This window comes from Zeugodacus cucurbitae, chromosome 3 (assembly GCF_028554725.1).
Source record: "Zeugodacus cucurbitae isolate PBARC_wt_2022May chromosome 3, idZeuCucr1.2, whole genome shotgun sequence".
In the NCBI taxonomy this organism is placed as follows: Eukaryota; Metazoa; Arthropoda; class Insecta; order Diptera; family Tephritidae; genus Zeugodacus; species Zeugodacus cucurbitae.
Window position 1 is genome coordinate 76760749 of NC_071668.1, and position 24488 is coordinate 76785236.

Below are 24488 nucleotides of genomic sequence, written 5' to 3' on the forward strand. Positions count from 1 at the left end.
ACCAAAATATAAGATACCCTAGAGCAAATGAGTAAGAAACCAACATATCTCCACTCATTTAACTACAAAAGATTAACTCAAGCCAACCAACCTTCGGCAGCAATTAATCTTGGAGCACACGAATAAACCAAATTTGTATCAGCCCCGAAGCGTAGCCAAGTCAAGCAACTCAATGGAAATATGAATATGCTTGCAACAAAAATGCTCGAACATCAATGAGATAACTGTTAAGTGAAAGTAATTAACGAAGTAATGACTGGCACAGTCGCCCTGCAGCTGCTCGTGCACCGCAATTCGTTAAATAGAGCGTAATTGTGGTAAGACTCTGGTAGCATGTCTACCGTTGCCTTGGAGGCATTTGTCACTAAAATATAATAAATTAATAGACATACATACAGAGGTAAGGTGTGGTAATTTATTATCATATTCTTAGCATTTCTACTGACTTTTATTAATGCGCTTTTTTTAACTGTCTAATTTCTCGTTCTCTCTTCCTTACAGTTGACTCCGAAGATCCTGAATTTACGGATGTCATTGATAATATAACAGTGCCAGCGGGCCGGAATGTCAAATTGGCATGCTCCGTTAAGAATTTGGGCTCATACAAGGTGAGTGATTAATTATGATGAAGCAAGGTTAGAAGAAAACAAATAGTTTAATGAGAAAAAGGGTTTTGAGTTGAGGACGGATATAGTAAATATATAAGTAGAAAGAATTTTGCAAACCCACTTTTTTGGAACGTAGTTTCTTAAGAATTAGTAATCTGCGAGTATCTATTATACTTATACTATTTATATTACTTTTTAATAAAAGCTTTTAAAGAGCTAAGAACCATTACTAGTTTTCTTAAGATATCACAGCTTTCTTTGAAGGCTTTGAGGGTGTGACATGCAATTTTCATTACAGTAGATCTTATGATCTGGCTTTACCTTCATAGATTAACCATAAAGCTTTTACTTTTTAGAAGAACATTCGTGATATTATCTTTTAATGTGCTTTTCTCACCCGTTTGAATAAAAGCTCTAATTTTTTTGTAATTTCATATTTATAGAAAAATATTAAATGAAGTAGATTAGTCGACAAACAACTATTTCATTCAATTAGCACTTTGATTAGTAGTTCTCACTAGGTTCATGAAATATTTTTTGTATGCAGAGCTTTGTATGGATGTCAATCTTGTCTATGGAAAAGCTTTCAAGGGTTGAGCGAAGCGTATGACCTTAAACCTAAGATAGTATTGAAAAAGAGTGAGCGTCAATTCTCTCAATTCACACTCATTATAGAGCTTTATACCTTGAGCTATCTATATATATTTATTGCTTTCAAAGTAGGAGTAATATTATATCTCTTTGTGACATGTGTCCTTTTACAATGGGATTTAGCATCAGCTATGCTCTTGGAACATTTCACGCACTCAAAAACATTGATTTGCCTTCTTAAAGACAGATAATAGATAGAGAACAAGACTTTTGAAACTGTCATTCTTGCTCTTCTTACAACAGATGTTGGACCAGCTTCTTAGACAATTTTTCTATAATATTTTAAGATATCTATTCAAGATGTACATATCTATATGGTTTCAAAATGTCTGGTGGAAAATATTTTTAAGTATGCTAGTGCGAAGAAGCGCGCTAAGAGATATAATAAAGCCACGCTTAAGAACCTTGGAATATAAAGATGGAAAGGAAGAGTAATAACACTTGAGAGTAATAATACATTGGAGAAATAATAAATAATTCAACTCAAATTTAATTTTAAGCTGCACAGTGTAGCTCTTCTCTCTTCTTCGGGTTCAACGCTTTAGGCTGAGCTGCAGCGTTTGAGCTTTTCTACTACTAAGTTCTGCTGGCAGTTCAGCTAGCGCTGCCTACTTAAATTCTCCTTTAACCCAAATTAATTCAATCATGCTAATCTATTCCGCATATTTTAACTAATAAAATAAAGGTAATATGGCTGCTGTATGGTTGTAGTTGTTGTAGTAGTTGTAGATTGTGTATTGTTTGCAGGCAACCGGCAATTAAATATGCATACTAATACCAACAGCGCAGCGTGTGCACAAACTAGTTGGCCATTAGACACAAATGGAATACACATGACTGCATTCATTACAATTTCACTAACAAACACAATTAAGCGCACAAACACACACACACACACATACAAGCATGCATATATGCATGCATACATTCATATATAAGTATCTACATTTCCGGCGGCGTATAGCTTTCATGACTCATGCGCTCGCCGCTACATTTGTGTTGTCTTTGCTGACTGCCGTTTGCCGCTGACTGGCTGCTGGCCTTTGTGTGCGCTTGTGTGTGTGTTTGTTCTGCTGTTGCGCCAAAAGGTATGCTACATAATGTAGCGAATGAACACACACTCAAACACACATTCGTGAATATATGCATGAGTCTTCTGAGCACCGCATGAGCATCATTAACAACACTGCCGTCGCAGCTGCTGCGGTCATAATTTGTTGTCATTGTTGTTGTGCTATCGTTGTTGTTGTTGGTTGAAGTCTGTCTGCCTGTGTGTGCGCCTGTGTGTAATTGTGGTTGTCTTCACCTTGTTTTCTGCCAACTAATGAAATTAATTAGCCTCCTGTAATAATGAACCACACTGTGGCAGCCGCAGCACTGGCGCAGGCAAACGACAAAAAATGTAACAACAACAGCAGCAACAACAATGAAGCGCACAACAAAATACTACAAGCAAAGTGGCAGTCAGGAAGCGCCGTGTGGAAGTGAAAGTTGCAGGAAAAGGGCGCCACCAACAAATTACGCCAAAAGAGCAATGAGCGCTAATAAGCAGGAAGCGCCGACACAAAAACAGAAAATAAAAAAAAAAATGAAAAAGAAAACAAGAAAATGAAAACCAATGCTCTGTCGCAGTGAGTAGGGGATGCGCTGCAAATTTGCTTTAATTGCTGATGGGCCACCAGTTGCCTTCGAATTGTGGAGCAAACACACGAAAAGCTGGCATTTAAGGCTACATACATATCTGCATGTGTGTGTGTGTGTGTGGGTAATTTGCATTTGCTAAGTATACACTTAAGTGGAGTCAAATGATGTTCACTGTAGCAGACTGTTGATTTATACATGCATCCAACTATATTATAGCACACTCAATCGTGTGTTTGTGTGTCTAATCTAAGGCGTCAACTCAACACTCCATCATCGGTAATTTGCTTAATGTTAGCTGGCAAGTAGTGTAAGGGGAAAAAAACTAAAATCTCTGCTGGTTGTAATTACTTGGAATTTACGTCAAATTATGGGTATGCGTTGTCGCCGAGTTGCTCAACGACACGGAAGTAGTTCCAGCGTGTGAGCACGGTGTAGGTTTTTATATATAAAGAATTGCTTAATTGTGTGTGATAAGTTGGAAATTCATACCGGGTTGAAATTTTTTGCACTGTTTCAGAAACTACCTCTCACATACAGATGTATTTTTTCACTTTAAAAGTTCCTTTTCAAAAAGAAACTGAATTGCAGGATTTTCTACTTTTATATAGCCATAATATTTATGCTAGTGAGGTGTAGCCCAGTAAAAGAAAATTGGAAACAGTCAAGGCAATGAAGCGCTTAATCTGTAAACCAGTTCTGTCAAAGTCATACTATCACCTACATCTAACACAAATTTCCGACTTCTTAGAAATATCCTCGCTGCCCTGTATACTTTACGGACATGAAATTCTGGCAGATTATGGCTTTACTTCGACAGAAGCGACTCTTGAACTTCAAACATTAGTCAAATATCTCATTGAATAACATCAACCTCTTTTTCTCTCGACTTTTCAAATTGGCTCATGGAATAAAATTTTTCCAAGATTTGTATCGATCGCTCAAGAGCATCTTGTGAATCCTCATGAGATGGTTGGACTCGTTCACCACATGTATGATTCACTAAACCAAGAATAGCACTCGAAGGATCAAATCTTATCACTTCCTATCAAAACAGGTCTTTAATAAGATAACTACGCTATGCCTATCGGTCGTATGGAAATCGGAACATGATCCCATAACGGTTGTGCAAGATCTTTGTAATGCTAGCACTAGCTTTCATTGGTATAGCTAGTCATTGGTACAATTTAAAATATTCGTCATTAGATGACCTCTCAACATTTGCTTCTGGTCTATGATACAAATCGCAGCTTGAAAAACAACATTTTTTGTTTTCAGTTCCGGTGCGTAAATTAATAGAGAAGATAAAAAAATATGGCTTTTCCAGATTTCACTGACTCTCGTTGTGACCTGTTGATTGCCATCGCAAATGCAGGTTTCACTGGAAACTTAATACGTTTGAACTGAAATGGCAAATCGTTGGAACTCAAAGGAATTCCCAGAATTAAGCATTGCTTAACGTCCCTATTCGAATTTCTTGCAACTATCACATTATATGATCAGTCGTCTTCCAAGACACAGTTTTAGCGCATGAAGATTGCGAAGGATAATAATGACAGCTCCCACTTTGAGACCCAAATGATGCAGGGCATGCCAGGCAAATCCAAAGAATTGAAAAGAATTCAGAAATTCTACTTTCTATGATTCAAAATGTTGTGATTTAATCGGGTCATTATCTTAGAGTTCTCATTAGACATTTGTGAGCCTAAGCTCACCAATATCTCTGGTAATTATATTTAACTACTCCAAGAGAAAGTTGGGATTCAAATCTATGGTACTTAGTAGTAGTTAGTCTCTATATTCAGGTTTCACACCTCCATTAACTCCATACCATTTTTCGGTCTAACAGTTAACCTAATTTTTTAAATCATCTATATTCCCATTAAAAAAACACGCTGCAGCTCTCACCTCTTTTCGAACAGCTCTGATTTCAATTTCAGCTACTCGCTACTCCAAACTAACGAAGAAGTTTGCGACCTCTCATACCATGGCATTTCAATAATTACACTCATAATGGTTAACGTTGAAGTGTGGCAACCCTCACCTCTGTGCTCACCGAGGTCATAATCATGAAAGCCAAGTAGTATAATTGAACTGAGTATAATAAAGTGACACTTAAAGTTGACTCACTCGAAGCGAGTTTAACACTTTGACTTCACAATTTTTCTGCACTTACATTAAAACAACAATAACAGCAACAACAACTACGGAAACAAACAGTAAAATTTGACGTTGTCACGGTGGCGTCTCTTTTACAACAAATGAAAAACAACAACAATAACCACGAGTAGCATGCTAGTTACCATTGAAATTGTTGCGGCAGTCACACTACTCACTAACGGCATCAAGTCACCGAGGGACATGCCATTTACCGCAAAATGTCCGTTTAATTCACACGCACAGCTGTCAGCCAACCCAGACTGCATACATGGCCGCAGGCACACCCATATATCCTGTTATAAATATATATATGTGTAGGTATATATATTATAGCATTTCGTCTATTTGTCTATTAAGCAGCGGCAAGTCAACTTCCGCTTGGCGTCTAAGCGGCTTCTTTCATCGCATGTGAGTGTGTTCGTGTGTGTGGTACACGATTACATGTAATTATGGGCGTAATTGGTTGGGTGGAAATTATAGGATATCCTCTGGCAAGTGTTGTCTGGCGTGCGCCTCGTTTACATAGAATTTAATGGCAGGTTCACTTGCTCCCCGGTTCGCACGAAAGCTGCTTAGTTGTTTGGTCGGTGGGCTTGGTTAGCTTACTGGTGAGAGGATATTTACTCGCTTGTTGTTGACTGAGCTTAAATTAATTGAACCTGTATCTTGGGCTTACAACAAAGTGTATTCTGAGTATAATCGCTGCTTCGAGCTGATTATTATTTGACATCGTAGGAGATTCACCCTCTTGTATATGAGAAGCCGATTCATTTGTAAGGGGGTAACTGAAATATAATATTATGAGTGAGTCAATTATTGGATATCAATTAGAGGGAATTTGTTAGTTGTGCATTGATCCTGAGAATATCTTTCGAAACTTCAAAAAAAAAAAGATGTCTTCCCATAACCATCAGGACATTGGACGGATATAGAGATAGAGATGATGAAAAAGATGAATATGAATATGCATATGAATATGCATATGAATATGAATTTGAATATGAATATGAATATGAATATGATTATGAATATGAGAATATGAATATGAATATGAATATGAATATGAATATGAATATGAATATGAATATAAGTATTAATATGAATATGAATGTGAATATGAGTATGAATATGAATATGAATATGAATAAGAATATGAATAAGAATATGAATATGAATAAGAATATGAATATGAATATGAGTATTTGAAAATGAATATGAGTATGAATATGAATATGAGTATGAATATGAATATGAATATGAATATGAATATGAATATGTATATGAATATGAGTATGAATATGAATATGAATATGAATAAGAATAAGAATGTGAATATGAATATGAATATGAAATATGAAATATGAATATGAATAAGAGAATATGAATATGAATATGAAATATGAAATATGAATATGAATATGAATAAGAGAATATGAATATGAATATGAAATATGAAATATGAATATGAATATGAATATGAATATGAAATATGAATATGAATATGAATAAGAGAATATGAATATGAATATGAAATATGAAATATGAATATGAATATGAATGTGCATATGAATATGAATATGAAATATGAAATATGAATATGAATATGAATATGAATGTGCATATGAATATGAATATGAAATATGAAATATGAAATATGAATATGAATATGAATATGAATATTATGAATATGAATATGAATATGATTATTTTTGAATAAATTTACATATTTCAAGCTTAGAATACATTTATATAAAATATTCCCACTTTTACATTCCTGATTAAATAGCATGCTCTCATTATCACATGATATTTTTAAAAGATATATACTGCTGAAACGGGAGAATACTCATACAAAAATAAAGAATGCATAATTTGTTGAAATTTGTGTTATTTAAATGAGTTCAAATTAAAATTTCTGAATAATTTACTTGAAGCGACATCCAGATGATCTCAATCAAAGTAAATGCAATTATGTCATTGGGAAATTTCAAAATCGAATTAATCAGAATTATATTGGCATTAAGCGCATAAAGCTTAAAATATTTAAAAACATCTAAACTATGAGAAATTGTCGCCCAAATCCGCCCGAGTCGAAAACCTTAAAGCAAATATACTAAAAAAGTTTATATGTACGTACACTGAAAGTATTGACTTTAATTGCAAAAGACTGCTCTGCATAAAATTGAAATATCAAAGAACTTTTACTCGTTCGCTCAAAGCACTGACACATGACTTAAACTTATTGCAGTGCAATAAATTCACATTAGGCATTTAAGGCCTCAACATAGCCAACGACGACAACAAATCCAAGGCAAAGCTTAGCTAATACAAACCAATACTTGTGAGTGTGTGCCCTCGCCCTTGTCTCTGTGCAAACAGATGGGCGGCAATTTGTCAGCGCATTGAAATGCAGCAAAAGTGCAAGGTGTGCTTAAGTTTGTTTGCTTGTATTGGTGTGTGCTTGCAGCCATTGTGCTTTTGCAGCTGTGCTTCATATATCTGTTGCAGATTTTTAGGCGCAACATTTTACAAATTGTAGAAAATAGTAAAATGGATGGCAAGCAATTTGTTTTGTAGGTAGTGAAAGATTGCACTTTGAAGTAGAAGTTACGAGGACCTTTGAAAGAAAGGAGGGAGGAGGGAGATATATTGATTAGCTGCGTCTAAAGGTCAATAAAAAAATATAGACTAACTATAGATTATAAAGATTTGTGGTAGGCGAACGAATATCGTTTAGATATCTCTTGCTACTTCTTCTATGAAAATTTGGAAGAAGATTTGAAGCTCATATCGTCAACGAACTATTATTATGCACTTAAACAAGGGGCAACCCTTCTCGAAAATATTGTCAACTATAAGCATTGTTAAACGAGTTTCATGCATAAATATTATTAAAAGAATTTTTATTAAATCTAAAATTTTAAAAGATGGCAACCCTACGCAAAATGCAAAAATACTTTTTAATATAAATTTTCTGAAATTTCTTGTATGGCCTTAGTGTTTTATATATATTTGTAAAATTTTGGTTTTTATGTCAAAAATTTGAAACAGGTGGCAACTTTGTAAATTTTTATTATTCTTATGTGTAATATATACACCGAAGAGTTGAAAGAAATTTTTTAATTCGGTTAAATTTTTAGTATAATCATGCTCTGCATAATCCGATCGTGACGGAATTTCGTTGCGTCACGCATTTTCGTTGCATTTGTAAAAAAAAACCATTTTTAGTACAATCATTGTCTGCATAATGCGATCGTGACGGAATTTCGTTGCGTCACACCTTGTCGTTGCATTTGTAAAAAAAAAAAAACAAATTAAAAACATACATAACGAAAACAACCTCACTAGTAAGGTAGACTTCTTGATTTAAATTGAATATTACGGTATGCTAATTCAATTTCTTCAAGCAGTAAGTTTACTAAAAACTTAGAAAGCTAAGCTAGCACGCCAGTATAAAATGCAAATTTCTTTAAAAGCACGACAATCACAATATATGGACATACACAGACATATATTATTGCTACTAAATATGCATGCATTTGTTATTGTGTATACATGTATGTGGCAATGACTAACTGAAGAATCGGTAAATAATGCTAAGAGAAGCGTGACAAGCACTACAAATACTAGTGAAAGCTATAAACGAAGCAAAGTACATACATACATACATACAAACGCTGCTGACTACTGGCGTTGTTTACATACCCACATGCCTTGTTGTTGTTAGTTTTGACTTAGTTGGCAATCTTAGCCATAAGCTTTGGCATTTCACATGCGAACCAAGTGAAGCGGCATACAAAACGAACTGATATTTAATGCATGCAAAGCGCAAAGCCACAACAACAACAACACACACACACACTTTTGCACATATGCGCTGCATAAATATCTAATAAACATACAGTAAACAAACAAGCGGACAAACAACAACGAATGCACTTGTGGTCACAGATTGTCTTCTACGAACAGCATAGAGACACACACAAACTCATAAGCTACAACACCAGCAACTTACCATGTGGCAGTGAATTGTCGTGCTAAGCAGCTTGCCATCTGCCCATGAGCTTGCAATAATTCAACCGGCTTACACTCCAGCTCTAGCTCCGGTTCCAGCGCCAAAGCTGATTCCAATACATATTCGAGCATTTTTTAATTTCGCTCTATATTTTCTTGTTTTTGTTTTTGCAGTCTTTTTTGCTTTACAGTTTTCATTTAAACAGTTACATATTGGAAAAGCATAGCAAAATCTTAAATAAAAACTAAAGTAGCGTTGTGAGTGCAGCAAAAACAGAAGCTAAAGCAAACAAACAAACATTCCAGCACCGACGTGCAGTGACACTGCTGCTTCTACATATGGTTGTATGTGTGTGTATACATATATACTGTTATGCATAATGCATGAATTGGAATCAGTTGTAAGCAAGTCAATGCACTGACTAAATAATGCCGTAAACAAGCGAGCTCGTCAGACTACAGTAACTGCAACGAAATCTAATAGTTGCTATAAGTGAGCTCATTAAATATGCAACGAACATCTATGTTAAAGTGTATGTGATAAGGATTGGTTTTTATTAAAGCTGTTTTTGCTTTAATATTTTTTATCAAGAACAATTCTCAAACTATCTTATGTTTACGTACTGAAGAAATCAGTATTATACTCGAAGAGGTGAGTACCATACCGACGAACTGATTCGATCTATGCGATGCCGTTCTCAGCAATTCAGTATCTAACCGTTACATGAAAATTTTCAGGAAAGATTTCTGCTTAAGTCCGCATAAATCCAATTTTCGTCGAATTGGAGTCATTTCCGTCATGCTTTTAGTGAATGTGTTGCATATAGATTGGAAACTGATCCCAGATGCGTATGTCATATGTCCATAATTCAGTTCAGATACTAACAAAATTCTAACAATTGCATTATAATGACAGTAGTCTATTTCAATTAAAAATCATGTATCTTTGTAATATATTATTTCACTGAGAGGGTTTTCACAATGACAATTTGTTTGTGCTAAGGTCTACCACAAGAACTTAAAAAAATTACCATGTTGGACATATTCACGTCTAATAAAGCTTCGCTTATATTTTGTAAATAGTATTTTAGAGTACCGCTGAATAAAGCTTTACTAAAGATCTTTGTATTGATAAATCCCGATTCGGGTACGTGTCATTTAAGAGGCTTAGATTCAAGTCCATACACTTCTCTAATCCAAATTGGTGGGCAATGTTTACTTAAAAACTGCTTTCGCGATATATTTTTTTTACGAATAAGACTATTTTTGTCAGAATTGACTAGACAGTGCAGCTATGGAACCACAAGAGAGATAATTAGCTATAGATGCGTAGTGGGTTGACTGATATTTTTTGGGCTACCTTGGATTCCAATGTATCGATATTCGTATGAAAGATCAGATAAGGATTGTTGCCTGGTGATATCAGAATTTGAGCCTTCGGAAAGTCATAATGGATTAATCTCATCTAAGTTCTTATATATATATGTATATACTAGCGGACGCGACAGACGTTGTCCTGTACCACGTCTCAATGTAAACTTTTGGAAATTAGCTGTAACCATTATCCGTTATGATGAAAATTTGTTTTCGAAACTTATTACAAATATGACATGAGATCATCCTAAGTACCCGATCATTACACACTAATTTTAGCGAATGGGAATGAATTTCAAGTAATTTTTGAGGTGTCGTTAAACAAGAAAACAATATTTTATCTATTTTTCTATAACTAATTGATTAACAAAATTAACGAACCAAAATCAAGCTCTACAAGTCGCTTATCATTCCCGTCCTGCTTTATGGTGCAGAAGCTTGGACGATGTCAACATCAGAAGAGACGACACTAGGAGTTTTCGAGAGAAAGGTTTTGCGCAAGATTTATGGTCCTCTAAACATTGGCAACGGCGAATACCGCAGACGATGGAACGATGAGTTGTACGAGTTATACGACGACATTGACATAGTTCAATTGTTCACATACATACAATTGATTAACATAAGAAGAATACAGAAAAAAAACAGAAATTAAAAAAAGTTAGAAATTAATAAATTGGAAGCTGATGAACTGGAAGATCTCAAAACTTGGCACGATTACAACCCTACTAGCAATCTGAAAAAAAAATATTAATATGGAGTAATGTAGTCTTTAAAGAATGTAATGTAGTCTGTCTTTTAGGAAAATTGATCCCGTAGAACTTGAAATGATTTTCTCAAGAAACTTCATTGATTTTAAAATAGAAGGCAACTCTTCGGAAAAAAGCATTTGTATTCCAATTTTATAATATACTCTTTTTGAAATAATTTATATGATATTAAAATAGTTTAAAGGTGGCAACCATACTAAAAAAATGTAAATAGTTTCAGCTTTAAACTTTCTGAAAAGTCTTTTAAACATAATTTATTTATATATAGGTATACATTTATATATTTTATGGTGAAATTGAAACAGGTGGCAACAGGTGGCATTTGTGAGCCTTTTGGTTAAATGCAAACAATTTTTGCAAATCGCTTGGGCGTTCCCTATAATCACGGCCTGTGTATTGCCAACGTGACGATATTCTGTTGTGATACACATTTCCGTTGCATTCGTACATCAAAGGTAAAAACAAACTTTGACAAACCCGTATCTCGATCAAGTAAGGAAGCGCTAAGTTCGGGTGTAACCGTACATTTTATACTCTCGCAATTTATTTATTTAATTTTATTAATATAACAAACAATTCGACTCACATTTTGGCATATATATGGTATAAAATCCATTGAAAGTTTCAAAACCCTAATATTTGGTACATATATGGGAGCTAGGGGAAGTAATGACCCGATTTCTCTCATTTTTGGCACGGAGACATATTATTAAAAGAAAGATATTCCCTCTGAATTTCTTAAAAAAAATTGTGAGACTTACCTATATTGTAAAGTAAACGATTCAGATCGACTTTAAAGTTCTGGTATATGGGAAGTAGGCGTAGTTGTGAACCGCTTTGGACTATTTTCATAACATATCATTGGGAAGCCAATAAGATATTATGAACCGAATTTCATTGAAATTGGTCGTGCAGTTTCGAAGATATGGTTTCTGACCCATAAGTGGGCGGAATCACGCCCATTTCAAATTTTGTATACCATTTTGAGTGCAGCTCGTCTGTATCTTCTTTATAATGAAATTTAAGATTTCTGGTGGCTTTCATTACTGAATTAAATCATTTTTAGTAACTAGTTTTCAACGTAACCTTTGTATGGGAGGTGGGCATGGTTATAATACGATTTTCTCTATTTTTGGACTGTATCCTGTTTGTTCCTAAAAGAAAAGACTCTAGAGAGTTTGGTTGATATAGCTTTAATAGTTTACTAGATATGTACAAGAAACATAGTAGGGGGCGGGGTCACGCCCACTTTCTCAAAAAAATTACATCCAAATATGTCCCTTCCTAGAACAATCCTTTGTTCTATTATTTTTTTTACACCGGAATACCGCCTTAAGGTAGTAAAGTATACGAGTACAGGATATGAAAAATATTGTTAACATCAAAAAAATAAGCTTAACAATTTTTCCCAAAGAAATCTGATATGTATGTTCAATGATACAATGCTAAGATTAAGTGCCTGTGTGTCAAGGACTTTCTCTTTGAAATTTTTTACGGTCTATTTTAGAAAATGCCTTCATTCAGAAATATTCATCGGATTTTGTCTTTGTTACTTTAATTTCTCATAGAATGCATTTACTTTTGCCATAAGTATATGTCTATGTGTATTTTTAGCTAAATTTTTCCACTTAAATTCATTACTCACATCAATATTAACTTCTCATTCAAGTTGCGGCGTGTGTTTATCATCTCTCAACACTCATATTCTTACTCACCTTCATTCTTTCAATCGTCTTCTTATTACTTTTCAATTGTTGTTGCTGTTGTCAGTGTCTTGTTTACAATTTATCAACAAATGCTCAAACACAGCGCTCTGCAAATGTCCTTCTTAAATGTTTCATTAATACCGCCATTGTTGTTATTTTATTACATTGCTGCCATAGAAAAATAAACAACTCAGCCATGCATTTTAAGCATTTTATAATAGATATTCTAAAGAAAGTAAAATATACACTCTCTCTATTCACGTATGTTGCTAAGCTTGCGTGTGTGAATATTTATTTTTATTTTTTATAAGTATTAGCATAAACAAAGGCGCATGCAAGCATGTTGCCCGTAAATACCTGCTGCAAGCGTTTCAATTTTGTTGTTATTATTTCGCTCAAACCATACTCCGTTAGTAACCAACTTAATTTCGACTATGTTGCCTTAGTTTTCGCTTTCTACGTGTGCTTAATGCCACCACCACCAGCGCCTACGTGTGGCACTTGTTGGCTTCGCTTTCATTGTTAAGCTCTTGTTTTTCAAGGAGATAGGAAGAAACAAAGCTTGCCCACAAGCTACCACAATGTGCTCGTATTGTTGTTGTTGCATTACTTGTTTAGTATGGCAACGCTTAAAAATAGTTTAATAACAACACAACGCCTGTAGGTATGCAACACGAGTAAATTTAAAGCCGCTTTGTGGTGAAAGGCAGCTGTTGCGCCAAAGCGGGGTGGGCGAGATTCAACTCGGCTGCTTTGTTGAGTGTTGTTGGCCAACATATTCACTTGTGAAATCGCCTTACAAACACAACACGGCGACACAGCGACAGCTGTTCGTTATGTGCCTTGAGAGCACTTGCGTTGTTATTGTAACCAGCTGTTGTGACCGACACTACATAAACGCTCAATTAGATATCTATATTAGTGCACATTGAGCACATTAATTGGCCAATTAAAATTTATTCCTTTTAAAATTCGCACTTAAATATTCTTATGTCTTTAACCCAAATTAAATTGCCATTAAACCTGTTGTAACAGAACACTTTGGCCACCACTCCACCCGTGCGCGGTAATAAATCTGGCAGGCGAGCGCAATCAACGATTCGACACGTCCGGCGTAGGATTCGTTCCTGCTTTGCGCGGCCAATATTTGAATGTTACGTATACGACATGGCAAGCCAACGCACCCGTCCGCACCGCAGCAATGCAGCCAGCAGCTTTAGTGGCTTGTTAGCTTATTATTCAGCAACCAAAAGTCAACATCTGCAGCAAAAGCAATGCTCAGCTTTATAGTCTTCCCCGCTGCTCACCCTTTACCCCCGTGCCGTCACCCTCGGCACTTGGCTTTCCTTTGCGGTTTTTGTTGGCTCGTCTTTCCCTTGTGTGCGCCGCCGTTAAGGCTTGGCCGCGCGATTCGCCTTTAGTCTCGCCATTTCGTTTACTCATTTTAAATGCGTAGTCACGTTTTATTGCTGCCGGCATATTGTTGCCTCCGCCTGCTGCCGCCGTCACGTACCACCGAGGCAGTGGCAAAGTGAAAATGCTGTAACGCTCGTACACAGTTGGGCACCTGGTGGCGTCTGCTGCTCGCCACATCAACAGCAAAGTAGTTGAATTTGGCTTAAATTGCCGTTGGCCGGCAGCGCGGCGCAAAGGAGCCATGCCTTGCTTGCATTTTGTTCGGTCATACTTTTGACGTTTGTGTGTGCGTGTGTGTGTGTGCGTTGCTCCAGCTGCTAATATTTATATGTTTGCATATATTTACTATTCATTTTTCATAACGATTGCGGTTTGCAGTTCGCCTGTCTGTTGATTTTTTAGCCATCGACACACATACACTTACACTCACTCGCAAATTTCTCATTTCGCTGCACATTTGCATTTCGTGCGCTTTGTTGTTGTAAAACTATTACGTTGTTGGATGAAATGTGTAAATATGAATGCGAAATAGAGACGCCAGATACCTTCAGGGGATAGCTGGTCCAATGCCAATATCAGCTGAGTGAATGAAATTTCAGGATTTTACTTTAAGAAATTCAATGGCGATTGTGGCAAGACTTCAAGTTGTATCAAAGTTATAGCTCGAAAATCAGTTTTTACTTTTCGCGTAAAGATTTAAGGTATCCCGAAGTAACTCTAATATATATTTTTTAAATAAGTTTCAGTCACTACTTGTATAGCAAGACATGGGGCTCTCAACTCATCTCTCTCATCTAATTTGTATCAAGCATCATGGTGCAAGTTCTTAAAAGTATCCTTAGGAGACTTCGAATTCTCTAGCAAACAGTGCAAAGTACCTCTTCAAGTCAAATTTGTTAAAAATGTTTAGGTTAGGCTTTGACAGATTCTTAGTTAGTCTTAGTTTGCCATATCTATCTCAAGAGGACTCTAGATAATCCTTACCGAAAAGTTATCTAGGTTGTGTGAAAGTATCTCCCCTCGTTTCTTTAATTCCTTATGGATCTCCGTATAATACAATGATAGTGTTCAAAGAAGTTACTGAAATGGAAATAACGACCTTTCCAAAGTCTTCTTGACACCTACCTAGGTTTACTAATAATGCAGCTAATAAGTGATTACTAGATATTTAAAATATTAGCTACAGCCTCACATCTTCACAATCTTAGTTGAATATCAATAATATATTATAGTAAAAATAAATTTATTTCAATCATGAGCTTCGATTCGTAATGCTCCATATTACGTCAGCTGCCATAATAATCATATTCATAATAAATTAAAATATATTAATATAGATCCACTCCGTTGAAAATGACCAGTCCGCACACATTGAAAGCTAGCGGCCCACTACCACTACAAGCACACGATTCATCCCTTTATAGCGCCCGCTGCCGAAGCTTGCTTGTTGTTGCAACATGTTCGAGTTCGATTGTGTTGCGCTGATTGGCAGTGGATGGGGGGTGAAGTTGTGGTGTGGACTCACACTTTCACTTGAGAGTAAAATTAACTGCAATATATTAAAAGAGAGAGTCGAAAGAAAATAACGGCAATGATGATTTGAGTATGTTAACGGCTAATTTATCAGGCGCATACAAAGAAAGTGACAATAAAACTTCAATAAAATAATTAAATTAAAAAAAAATATTATTAAATCCAAATGGATTAATTTTAAGAGAAAAATGATTGTTTTAAGGTAGTATTCTGGTGTAGAAATAAAAAAAAACCAATTTTTCGAATTCAATTATTTAAGAATCTAAAGAGTCTACAAGTAGATTTTTTTAAATTTAAAATTTTTTGGGATTTTCTGACGCGACAGCTGAACTGTTTCGATGAGAATTTATCGAACAAAAGATGTTTTTTCCCGAAAATATCTTTTTAAGGGGACTGCCCCATTATCGGTTTCAAAAAATCTTTTTTTATGTAATTCGAACATATGTATAACTAATGTTCCTTTAAAATTTCAAGTGAAAATTTCAAAAACTCTTGAAGATATAGCTGATTTATTGCATATACGCAAGGGCCACCTCGCAGGTACCTAGCTCTCATTAGTGCCCCTGTCCTTTCATGGTTCCCCTGCGGCATATTTTGTTATTTTGTGACTATCTCGCTGAAACATTTGCTTCTAGTCCCCCCTACTTACCGAAATAAAGAGTAGGAAAGAGAATTCACAGCTATGTGAGATATAAGAACGTTGGTAGGTTTATACCCAAGAATTTGCTTCTCAAAACTTTATACACCTTTTTCTCGAAACAGTGTTTTTAGAACTGGCGCATAAGGTTACTACGACAAATCAAATCGGTGAAGATCTTTACTTTTCAACTTGATTTGTGGCTGAAAAAAAGTCGATTTTCAAAAAAACATTCAAAGGTCCGCCATTTTGTTAATTTTTGTGCGATATTAATAATCCTAGTTCAGACCAGAGCCAAACATGTACTCTTTTAAACACCGTTGGAATTTTCAGTTTCAGATGGTCCAGTGAGCGGAATAGAAGTGCTTTTGTTTGATCACAAAAAACAACAACAAAAAAATCTACAACTTTGCTTCCGTCGTTTAAATCGTTTTATATCGATCTTGGACATTTGTGTCAACATTAACCCAACAAAATATTTGTAGAGATCTGTTTGCACCCCAAACTTATTCTCAACTGAAAATGTCACTTTTTGAGCCGAATTCTCGACGTGTGCGGGAAATTTTGCTTTTCTTTTTTAATTCCAAGAAAAATGCGGCTGAGGCTCATCGAAACATGTAACCGTGTTTATAAAAAAAAAACTTAAAAACTTACAAAAAAACGGCGGCAGAAAAGTTTGTAGACCTAGACTTTTCTTTTTTAAGTCTTCAAATAAATGTATGCAAAGTTACAACCCTAATAATAATTTATGTTCATTTACCAGCACATTGAAAATCATCAAAATTTTATATCGAGAATGCGAGGTTCCCTTAATAATGATACTTACAATTTCTCAAGTTTTACTGGATCGATTTGCCTAAAATTCTGGAATATTCTCTAAAAAAAACTAAAACTAACCTCAACTACAAGTTTTGCTTTTCAATTTCATTATTTTTCAAAAATTCGACAATTAAAACAAAAAGGTACAAAAAATTATTTTTTTATTATATTTCAGGAACTCATCATTTTGTGAAAAAAAAGATTCCAATTTTTCCGTAGTTCCAATAATGGCGACATTAGTCTAGATTAATAATCTTACTATTCTGTTTTTCATATTACTATGTGGGTTAGAATCATGAGTATGGTCACGTGGTAATTTTTGGAAACCCTCGACTAAAATTTTGAATTTTCAACTTTTTTAATTTTTTATATTTATACTTTCGCAAAGAAGTTGATAAAAAAGATAGTATTATAGTTTTGTTCACATAACGGTTGTTTGTAACACCCAAAACTAAACGAGTTAGATATAGGGTTATATATACCAAAGTGATCAGGGCGACGAGGCGAGTCAAAATCCGATTGTCTGTCCGTCCGTCCGTCTGTACAAGCTCTAACTTGAGTAAAAATTAAGATATCTTGATGAACATTTGGCACACTTGTTTCTTGGCACCATAGGTAGGTTGCTTTCGAAGATGAGCAAAATCGGACCACTGCCACGCCCACAAAATGGCGAAAACCGAAAACACATAAAGTGCCATAACTAAGACGTAAATAAAGCTATGGAAATAAAATTTGGAACAAAGGTTCGCACTATGAAGGGCATATTTGGATGTATTCTTTTTGGAGTAGTGGGGTGACCCCGCCCCCTACTAAGTTTTTTGTACATATCTCGTAAACTACTAAAGCTATCTCAACGAAACTTTCAGGAGTCGTTTTTTCAGGCATTTTCTTATATAGTCCAAAAATGGTGAGTGTGACTCCGTCCAATGAAACTTGATTTGTAATATTTTCCTTACATCCCAATGATATGTTGAGAAAATAGGCCAAATCGGTTCACAACCACGCCTACTTCCTATATACCAAAACTTTGTAGTCGACCTGAATCGTGTACTTTACAATATATAAAGTAAGCACTAGTGAAGATATCGGAACAGAACTTTGAATAAATACTGCATTTATAGTGTGGTAGCCCCTTTATAAAAATCGCCGAAATCGGACTATAGGTTTTCAAGGCCCCATATATCGAACATGAGGACCTCGGTGCTTCTAACCTAATATTAGGGTTTCCAACTTTCAATGGACTTTATACCACATACTATATATGACGAATATGTGGGTTAAATTTTATATTATATAATATAAATAAAATTAAATAAATAAATTGCGAGAGTATAAAATGTTCGGTCACAACCGAACTTAGCCCTTCCGTACTTGTTTTATTTTTATTTTTTTTTATGTATTCTTGTTAGTTATAATAAAAGAGAAAAATATGGATTGCTTGTACTTGTACTTTACGACGCTTCAAAAATTACTTGAACTCGCATGGATATGCCTCTACACCTCCATGAGCAAAATAAATATAATATATTTTAAGCCGCAATTCTGAAAAAGCTCTCTGTTATAGTAACTTTAATGAAAAATTTAGAACGTGAATATATATATGTTTCGCTTTTATTTTTCTATACTTTTATGATATTTTAGTTTTATTGTTATAAATATTATTATTTTATTATTGCATCATAATTTCATTTTTCCTTTAAATTTCATTATTGACTCGCATGCATAGTACATGTCAGTTGTTTAAAAAGCTCAATTTTCTCTAGGCAAATATTGACCGAATTCTTGCCGGCACAGTTTGCGCGCACAAAAGTATGCTATGCAAAGCAAAGTTGTCATTGCTGATATTGATGATGCAAATGCAAATAGCAAGTAGGTAAATACAAATACAATAAACAATATTTTACAAGCAGACATTATGCTTAGCACGTCTCGATTGAACGCACGTCTCTGCTTACATATAACGAAATATTCTAAATGACCAGCTTGTGCATTTACCAACACACACACACACACACAACTATTGTGTGCAATTGTGTGCAGTACAGCTTGTCTTGTTTGCCTTAACTAAAATGCAGAATATTTTCGGCATGCAGGACATGCCGATTTGCTTGTATGCCTTTTGATTTTTCGAGTATTTTAAACATTTATGTAGCATACTTTGAGGCGCACAAACTGTTATTGTTGCTATTGCATAGCAAATATATAAGCAGCTATGACATTTTGAACGAAAACAGAAAGCCTGCCACAAGCATGTAATGCCAATAAAAATAAAATCTCGAAAATACACTTGCAGCTGGCAATAAATGCAATGCACAGCAGACAATATTTGTTATAAGAACTCAATAGATAGTGCAAGCATTGCACTAAACTATGTGTATTTAAATGCAGTGGACCACTGCTTGAGTGTGTGTGTGTGCAAATCGTGTCTTAGTTGCTGTACATGCATGTTGTACAAGCTGGTAGCATATTTTTAGGCATTTTCAACTTAACTGTCTGGAATTTGCATAAATGTCTAACGTACAAAACAAATATGGACATGTGTTCTCACACACATACATACATGGGTACTCATGCTCATGCACATACAATTGCATGTATTTACTCACTTGTTGACGTGCTGATAGCCAATGAAATTTTAAGTGAATTAATTTTGTCATTTCTCCTCAAGCAACATAACTTTCTTACTTTCTCTGGATTTTCGTTAAAGCAAAAGGCTTTACACTTCACCACACGCATAATATTTGCCTTTAATCCCATGCATGCCCACACACCCAGACACATATATATCCACACTCATACATATAATATATTTCCACACAAATACCACTAAACACGACTTGCCTGCTGCCGTGTACTGTGTGGCCGGCTATGTCTCACTGCATTGAAAATCAACTTCATGCACTCATACAATATTCAATAGTTTATTCATAAGACAAACACTGAATTGTACTCGAGGCTATTTGAGTCCTTTGTGGCATTTTGCGTAATTAAATTTCAAGCCAATGAATTATAATTTCAATCAAAATCCTTTACGGATTTCCTACTCACTGTATATTGTAATTACAAAGTTGAAAGTCGGTTGGCTTGTTTGCCTGCCGAGAATGCTTGTTTGCATGGAAATTAAAGCGAAAGTGTGTTGATATCGATATTCTTACTATTTTACTCGCTTAAAATTTGTGAAAAATCTGAGAACATATTTGCTTTTGATTTATATTTTATAATTTGCTGTTGTTGCCTATAAAGAATTTTGCGCAATTTAGTAGGAATTTAAAATGAATTTTTTGATATTAAATTTATAATTCTTACTTTCATTTATGTGTTGTATGTGTGGCTAGAAAAAAACAAAATTTAATTGCAAAAAATGCATTGAAATAAGTAACGAAATTTCAGGTTTATTTTTTTGTTTTAGTTTCTTCTAGTCTTTTTATAGAAATATACTCACGTGTCTGCCAGTCTTAGTTTTATGTCGTGGCAGCGATGAAGTCCAGATAATCATAATTAAAAACTTTCTGACAAGAAGAAGAGACACGAGTTGAGTTAGATTTCGACCGTTGAACTACCACCTGGCTTGGGATCGCTCCAATGATTCTCAAAAAAATAACACCGGTCAACACGATTTTTGGGTCTGACATCTACTTGTTAAATTCTAGTTTCTCCTAAGACAAAAATAAGGAAAAAAAATTTTTTCCGGTTAAAGTTTGCTTTCGTAGAAATTAGAGCAATTTTTCGATTTTTAAGCAGAAATTACTGATTTTTATATTTTTTCTACAATTTCACTATAGATTATTTTGATTACTGACTTTTAGGTTAAAATAGGTTTCATAGATTAGATTAGATTGTTGATAAAGCAAATTTTTTACTTCTAACTTTAATAAATTCATCGCAAATAAAAACAGATCAGAATCAACATCATTTTTACACTGACTTGATGCCATTTTTTTACTGAGTAATACACTAATATTGTTGTTACAGCTATAATAAACAGGTTAACATTCACTACTGTGCCTCTTACAAATAATAATACTGTTTACTTTCGGGTTAATCGAAGTGCTGCCATCTTTGATTTATGAAATAAATTAAAATATACTTATCGATGTAGATCAGCCCAAAGCAAACTTAAAGAACTAAAGATTAATATTTAAGTGTTTTTCAATGTCTACAATCAGAATCCAAGCATGAGGACAGAAACCCCAAAAAAAAATATTTTTTGTTGACCGGTGTAATCAATTAAAATCAGATCTTTAATTGAAGTAAAATTCATGACCTGCTTGTAAATAAGATAGTATAGTGAAGAGAAATAGCAGTATCTTGGAGTTTCGTCTATATGCAGACTAGTGTATAGTGAAAATGAATGTGATTAGAAAGTTCGGGAAGAAATAAATTATAATCAAAGAATATTTTGAGAATCCATGCTTAAAGGATAATAACAAATGTTTTTTTTTTTACCTGGTTTTCGTGGGCATTGTCCGAAGAGACCCATGTCACCTTGTGACAGACCTTATGCGGAAACAATAAACTTCCCGATAACCAATTCGGTCTCATCACATGCTTCGATAAGTAGGTCTCCATTATCATTTACCACAGGAAATGTTTGTTAATTAGTTTCCACTTCATGAGTGACTTCGTTGTGTTCTTATAAAGGGTGATCCATTTCGAGGTTCCCTACTTTTTTTTAAAGAAACGCGCCATCTGAGATGATGGTCCATCCGCTCCGAGACCAACTTTCGATGACTCGTTCGAGCATTTCGACTGTTAACTGGAGAAATGACATGTGTGTTGCTTTGCTCCAAGGTCTGAATCGAAGCGGTACTGTCCGCATAGACTTTAGACTTTACATATTCCCACAGGAAAAAATCTAACGGTGTGATATCACACGATAAGGCCAATCGACCGGCCCAAAACGTGAAAATAGCTGCTCACCGAAGTGTTCTCTAAATAAATCCATTGATTGATGTGATGTGTGGGTAGTGACGCCGTCTTGTTAAAACCAAATGTCGTCGAGATCACGAGCTTAAATTTCAGGCATCAAATAGTCGGTAGTCATGGCGCGATAACGGTAACCATTGACGGTTACGTTCTCACCGGCATCCTCGCAGACTTCACTGCATGCTGGGCGTGTTCTATTCGGTCGAATATGCTGGGTCTCAAGATGGGTGATGGAGTTGCGAATAGTACGTTCAGTACGTCGATTATGTTGACCATAAGTTGAGCGAAGAGCGCGAAATACATTCTTTACAGAACATGAATTTCGAATAAAGAATTTGAATAAAGTAAGTTTTTCCGTTGAAAAATGCTAAATAATACTGAACAAAAATGACATGACAGCTTGACTAGCCTCATGCGTGATCCGTTAAAAATGGCTATTGACAAAGTACCTTTACTTGGATCAGCCGCTATAAGAGAAATCCAATGCCGTCACGGCATAAATCGTTGGGATTTCTAAGGGAAGGAATAATGTGCCGTCAGGAAGTTTTTTATTCGAAACCACTCTGCCTGTATTCGCATAATCCGATTGTGTCGATGTTGCATTTTTTTTTTAATTTTCCAAGAACTATGAGGGAGAGCAATGATAATTTTCAATAAAACGTGAGTTTGTACCTCCAAAACCGAAGTGGATTCCGTAGTAGTGAGGGAGTTCGTATGGCACATGGAAACATATGTTCCATTGGGTTCGAACTCACGTTTTTTAGAAAGAAAAAGTCCAGCGAATAAAAAGACTGCGGCTACGCTGGCTGGGTCATGTTGTTCGAATGGACGAAAGTGCACCAGCTCTGAAAGTTTTCGATGCAGTACCCGCTGGTGGAAACCGAGGACGAGGGAATTCTCCACTCCGAAGGAAGGACCAGGTGGAGAAGGATCTGTCTTCACTTGGTATCACCAATTGGCGCCAAACTGCCAAAAGGAGAGATGCGTGGTGCGCTGCTGTGGACTCGGCTATAACCGCTTAAGGGTTTTCTACGCCAGTCAAGAAGAAGAGAAAAAGAGTAAGTGGAAGGAAACAAATATAGGGTTGAGTCTGAGTGGATATACAAGTAAATGTCAGGCTCGTTAGACACCACATCCACCTCACTACGATGGATGTTTGTAACGACTGGCCTCGTTTATGGAATCAATCGGATAAGATCTACAGAAATCCTTCTCCTGTGGGGAAAACGAACTGAAAGCCCTATCAAAAAATCGTAGGCAATGGATATATTTTTTGCGGTCCTCTAGGAGCCGGGATAACTAAGAAAGGAAATTAATTATTTCCAGAACTTCCAGAAACGATTGTTACAGATATTAAATTTAAATTTTCCGCGTATCAGTTACTCATTTCACATATGTCTTCTAAGAGATGTATGAATTCCTTGACACAATGGCAGCCAATCACTATAAATGGTTGCAGTTACAGTGTAGTCTTGCTGTCGGCGTCGCACTGCAAGCAATTACATGCATTGCTCACGCTCAAACGACTGCCGCAGCTTGATTACGAGCGCTAGTAATGCGCCATATGCGCTGGCGTCGACAATGAGCTACTTGATATAAAATCAAATCAAGTACCTGCAAGAGCGTTAATATACTATATTGCTAAACTGCAATTACCGTTAAGTGTCTGAGAGCAATGCTACACCACGGCACTTCAGCGCTGCAGTGAGGGAGCCTGTGAAGGGAGCACCTTAGCACCAATGACGGTGGCAATATTGCAAATGTGTGTGTTTTTACTATTTCAATGTTTTCACAGTTGTTGTTGTTGTTGTTGCATGCTATATATTTTTCCATTTTTCACAAACGGTAAATGTTTACAAATACCGTTTCATGATACTCATCGTATTTGCAATGCGTTGCTCAGCTACTTTGCTGATTTCACATTTCACGAATGTGTGAGGGCTGGCATGTGTGTGTGTGTCCCTGTGAGTGTCCTTTTGTGTGTGTGTGTGTTTGTAGTTGTGTGATTGCTTGTAAGCTGCAAATATTTTCAATTCCTCTAACACGTATCGATGTCGATGCCATTCCGATGATAAGCGTAGCACAAAAAGTGCCGATGATAGACGATAGGTAGCTGAGGCAGCTGAGTTGTTTGTGTTTGTTGAGCAAAAGTGGCTGGTAACAGGAGTAGTCAACACGTTGGTCGGATGGCAGGTTACAGTTAGTTATGTGCGTGACTCTGTGTGTGTGTGTG

At 35.6% G+C, this 24488-nt stretch overlaps 1 protein-coding gene across 1 annotated transcript in view; it reads left to right on the forward strand.

The window, feature by feature from the left end:
- Nucleotides 1–24488, forward strand: part of LOC105211410 (interference hedgehog) — a 202061-nt gene that overhangs the window by 110420 nt on the left and 67153 nt on the right. Inside the window, exon 3 of the mRNA XM_054228037.1 lies at nt 502–608. Coding sequence (XP_054084012.1) covers nt 502–608 — 107 coding nt within the window. The remainder of the gene's footprint in view (nt 1–501; nt 609–24488) is intronic.